We start from the raw sequence: 5,182 nt of genomic DNA on the forward strand, positions 1-5,182 counted from the left end.
TAATGGAATAGACAATTAATATTTTATATATTATTTAACGGTATACAGCCCACGGAAAATTTTACTGAAATATTTTCCTTTAAAAGTTCAATAATATGCCTAACAGCTCCCTTTTTGCTAAGGTATCTATTCATCCTTTGACCCATAAATAACTTGCCAATTAAAAGGGAGAGGCTCAGAAGAATTACACCCTTAAAGTGGTGGTGACAAGTGCCTTTTTTTTGCCTATTGAAGATTATAACGAGCAGCTAGTTATTAATGTTATTAACGCTTTGAGATGGCACTTTTCAATATAATAATGTTTATTTGATGTATAATTTCCCTTTTTTTTCTTTATTTGAATTGCAGGGGGCGGCGGGGGTGATCTGAGGGGATGGATGGGAATTGGTTGAATGGGGTTAGTAGTGACGTCCATGACAAATAATGCAAGTTAAAATGAATAAAAAAAATAAATAAAACGGAAGGGAGAGACAGACAGATTCGATTCAAAATATGAAAGAACGAGTCACAATGATGATGTATGAATTCAATTGAATTAAATTTCTACGTATATTATTTAGGGAGGAGGTAGCTAGGGACAGAATAGAATAGTAGACAAAAGTTTAGTAGCAATACAAATGAGGAAAGGGTTTTCATATGTAAGCTGATGAGGCGCAGTGAGATGGGCAGCCGCTCTGGGAGTACCTCGTCACCGTTATTAACTGCTACCAGATATAATTACTTCCCTTTTGCGAAGACGGCTCAGATAGTGTATGGCGGAGGCTTGGGCAAGTTCGTGACGACGCCACAGAGCGCGGCATTGTCAGGGATATTGTACTCGTCCCTGAGGGAGCGCACCGGGGACGCGACACTGGCGTAGAGCTGTTGGCCCAGGTATGTCCTCTCCCAAATCTCAGACCTGATGTTCCACATGCCAGCGTTGTCGAACGTCAAAAGGATGGCAGCCCAGGACTTGGGGAAAACCTGGATGGTGTGCCTGCTAACGGCGTCGAGAAGATTGTAGTTCCTTCTTTTCTCAGGGGTCCATCTGCCTGGCTCAATGCTGTAGGCAATATAATTTCAGTGTTAATCGGTGCATTAATTGATCATTAGTTGATGAAATTAATTCATATAATGTTCGAAGTAATTCTTCCAGAGGTGGACCAAACTTACGCGACGGTGAAGAATGAATATCCATCCAAGTGATACGACTGGACGCTTTTCTCGTGGTTCTCAAAAATTATCTCCACGAAGTTACGGAATGTCATGTTGAGGACGTTCGGCTGCATAGTGACACCTGTGATCTTAGCTGGTGGTTCGTCCCCGATCACGTCGTACTTGAAGATCTTGTTCGCAACATTATAATACTCCGCAAGCTTCAGCGGGGTGGGTGGGTTGATATGGGAGACGCCATTGAGTGCCGTACCGAAGCTTCCCACCGGCCCTGCTAGCAGTGTTCACTAACTTGATAGTGCGCGTGATGTTAATAGCACCATAATGGTAGGAGCCTTGAGGATTTGGCCTCGCAGCACTGGCAGTGAGATTCCAACGGAAGGTGCGGAACTGGTTCAGGGACCAAGCCCAACCAACAGGGGCGGAAGGAAGCTTAGGTGAGGCAGCGCTCCCTTGCCATTGGTGTAGCGAATGATGCCTGTGGCAGTGAGCACGTTCTTTGTAAATCGGGTGGATGCGACCATGAAGTATCCTTAGGGGCTTGGTCGGCAGTAACAAGGACCGCAAAGCACTGGCCAACATGCACATCCAGGGACTCGTACACGTTTTGACGGTGTTGGAACCCTCCATCTCCACAAGTTTCATCCTGTGCCCTTGGATCCTGAAGTTGAGGGAGTTCTTCAGTCCAACGTTGCAGATCCTATACTTGTACGTTTTGCCAGGCTTCATGGTGAAGAGAGGCTTATCCTTGCCATTACCCTTGGCGACTTTACCATTGATGAGGACACCGTCTGGCCTTCCCAAGGAGCGACCGCTGTCCAAGAACTTCTTGAGCATGGTGTGGCTCTTGGTATACCAATCGCCAATGAGGACAGTATAGTCATCTTCGGGATCAGCATAAGGGACAGGGATGAGGAGTCGACTGTTTACTCGAAGACCACCAAAACCACCAGCTGCCCTGTGCATAGCCGTGGAGGGGTAGTAGATGTAGCTCCCAATCTGGTCCTTGACTTGGAAGTGGTACGTGTAGTTCTTCCCCGGGGGAATGGGACAATTCGTTCCAAGTACTCCATCTTGCCAGGAGTTTTTCCTGTGTTGAATGCCGCTCCTGCCATGCGTTTAAAAGGGAAAAAAAAAATATAAAAGGATCGTTAATTAATCAAATCAAAGTATACGCTACTACTAGTTCACAAGAACATATGTAAGCGTAAATATGTACCATGTCAATAGGAATGGCTCATCCAGGTTATTGAAGACATTGATGACAATGTTATTGTTGGTTGTAGAGTTGATGTTGGGTCCTGGGAATTGACCATTTATGAGAATGGCTTGCTGAGGAACTCCCAATGGAGAGATGGTGCCGTAGGTGACGTTCCATGTGAAGAACAAGTACGGATCTTCACCGTGGACCTCAGAGATAAATGCTGCAGCTGAGAAGCACAAAAAAAGCATCAATATCACCCCGCCCATCTCTCTTACTGTCGCTAGATACGGATCTAGCGGCTACCTACAGTTTTTTTTAATGTAATAAATAACCCTTTCCTACAACTTGATTGCTATGTTCTTCCCTCTATCTATTTGTCCCTGTTGGAAGAAGATGCTTTGCTTCTTCTACCGTCCTAAGACCTCTTGCCCCTATCTCCCCTTTTTATACATGAGTTGAGTGTATGCACACCGTTCACCACCCGCTAATTCCTCTCAGCCCTCTCTTCGTTTTCTCCCTCAGATGTCGCCTCTCCTCTCGTTTCTTCCGACCTAAATTTTCAGAGTATTGCTATTCTGGCCTCCTATTTTAACGCCTTTAATTCTTCTCTAGTTTTTTTCCCTATTTTTTATTGTATATTATATATTTAAGAATAACTATTTACCATATTAAGCAGTAGAAATAGTTGGAGCAAAAAAGCAGCGTTAATAAAATTTAAAAAAAAAAAAAAATCGTAACTCGCTCCGGCCTTTCTAAAATTAACTTCTCCCTTTCAGAGTCCGTTAGGAACGACCGACCGCCGTGGTTGGCACCATGACCCCTATCGTGCCGCAGGTGTGTAATTCGTGAGATCTGCGTGGCGTGGTTGTCTCATTTTAACCGCACTGCCGTTGCGGTTGGAACTCCCAGCGCACCATGGGCAACAGCTTTAATCATTATTTTGATACAGTGCAGGGAAATATATGCGCCAGCACAATAGTTTTATTTCCATTCTCTATTCTGTTTTCTTTTTTTTCAGACAAAGGTACTCTCTTATTTTTTTCTTTAATGTAATAAAATAGAAAAATAATTAAATAAATGATAAATAGCTACAATATTATAAATAAATACATACATACATACATAAAAATTATATATATTTATATTAATGGATATATGAAGTAAACACAAAATTGTTTCAATAACCATGAAATCGATTTATTGAGTAAATAGACAATGCATAAATAAAAATTACAAACATAAATAAACAATTATAGTAGTTATCCATCAACCAAAAGAGATTGGTGGGCAATAATTAAAACAAAAGCTAGGAGTGGATTCTACCTTTCTAGTAGTGAAGATGGAGAAAATGAAATTGATTTGAATTAAGAAGTATACCAAGAAAATGATGTGTCTATTCCAATTAATATTACTGTACATACAAATTTCTCGTCAAAATTTCTTGACTTGAAAATTATGAGACAAATACAAATATTTGATGATGTGAGTGATAATCTCTGAAAATTCTTCTGATTAAATTCTTCACTTCGTTTTTAAGAGTCACGAACTTGGACTTTGTCTTGATCACAAACTTCGCCGTCGCTTGATCACGAACTTCGCCGTTGCTTGATCTTCACCCCAAAAATCTTATATTCTTCTTGATCTTTGAAATGCTCTCAATCTTCGAATACTTCTCAATCTTCAAATGCTTCCGAATGAATCAAAATGGCTTGGAGGAGCCTCCTATTTATAATGTTAAGTGGGAGACTTTGATGAAAATGAAATCTCTTTGAATTATCTCTAAATTATTTTAATTTATTTAGAGATAAATTATGATGATTCATTGAAAGTCTTTTGATTGGTCGGACTTTAAGTCCTTGAATTTTGATTGGTCGAAATTAGTTATTATCTCCAATTTATTTAGAGATAAATTAAATAATCTAATTATATTTTTATCTCTAAATTAATATAATTATTAGAGATAATTTAAATGACCAATAATTAAATTTTAATTGGTCGAAAATATGAAGATTATCTCCAAATTATTTTGATTTATTTAGAGATAAATTGGATGACCAATAGCTAATATTTGATTGGTCAAAATATAAATATTATCTCTAAATTATTTTGATTTGTTTAGAGATTAATTGGATGACCAATAGCTAATATTTGATTGGTCCAGATATAAATATTATCTTTAAATTATTTTGAGAGATAAATATATACCAATAGGTGAATTGGTTGAACTATATGTCTTTAAAAATAATCTAACCAATAAATTAATTATGTTATAATTAATTATATAGTTAAAATATTATTAAATCCACATGGCGGCACGTAATTGGCTGATAATTTTTTTCTTCTACAAATGCCCCTTCAAGACTTGTTCACACATGATTTTGAATGTGGCAAGTGGACAAGTCTTGAAATTTTAAAATCTCTAGGATTTCTTAAAATCCTAACATGACTTGGGTATAATTGCAATCCAAGTTAAGTTTGAATTATGCTTACTCATAGGTAAGAAAATTATAACTTTAGAAGATGTATATTGCAATAAAACTATTTGAAGAAGTATATTGCAATAGAATTATAATTTTAAAAGAAGTATATCGCAATTGGTATTGCATTCCTTAATTAACTAGGATAACATTCCTTAATTAACTAGGATTCTCCTTTTTTTACTCTATAAAAAGGACCCCTTGCCAATTCTCTACATATCAAACATTGGAATCCATAATATTTTAGTTGCAATTGCTTCAATTTGCACAATAATTCATACTTGCAGCTTCAAGACTTCTTCAACCATCAAGTAAAGGTAGCATACTTCTTGTTGGTGAAAGCATTTGT

General features: G+C 38.1%; 2 protein-coding genes across 2 annotated transcripts; both read right to left on the reverse strand.

Moving 5' to 3' along the window:
* Nucleotides 1–461: 461 nt before the first annotated feature.
* On the reverse strand, nt 462–1,288 carry LOC149527425 (protein SKU5 SIMILAR 14-like). Its single transcript, XM_089782886.1, has 2 exons — nt 1,153–1,288; nt 462–1,042 (listed from the first exon to the last, which is right to left on the reverse strand). The coding sequence occupies exons 1-2, from the start codon at nt 1,266–1,268 to the stop codon at nt 742–744; spliced, it is 417 nt and encodes a 138-aa protein (XP_089639012.1). The 5' UTR covers nt 1,269–1,288; the 3' UTR covers nt 462–741.
* A 50-nt stretch (nt 1,289–1,338) lies between these two features.
* On the reverse strand, nt 1,339–2,766 carry LOC110412823 (L-ascorbate oxidase homolog). Its single transcript, XM_021423455.2, is given in 5 exon segments — nt 1,339–1,610; nt 1,613–1,684; nt 1,687–1,755; nt 1,758–2,260; nt 2,372–2,766. Coding segments are annotated over 5 exon segments (1,167 nt in total). The 5' UTR covers nt 2,623–2,766.
* Between the last annotated feature and the right edge of the window lie 2,416 nt (nt 2,767–5,182).

This window comes from Theobroma umbraticum, unplaced genomic scaffold (assembly GCF_002168275.2).
Source record: "Theobroma umbraticum cultivar Fairchild unplaced genomic scaffold, ASM216827v3 scaffold_95.0, whole genome shotgun sequence".
Taxonomy (NCBI): Eukaryota; Viridiplantae; Streptophyta; class Magnoliopsida; order Malvales; family Malvaceae; genus Theobroma; species Theobroma umbraticum.

Excerpts from the sequence above, each read along its gene's own strand:
- LOC149527425 (XM_089782886.1), bottom strand. The coding sequence starts at position 1,268 with ATGCAGCCGAACGTCCTCAACATGACATTCCGTAACTTCGTGGAGATA. Across the intron at positions 1,043-1,152 it reads TATTCATTCTTCACCGTCGC|CATTGAGCCAGGCAGATGGA; the intron begins GTAAGTTTGGTC and ends TATTGCCTACAG.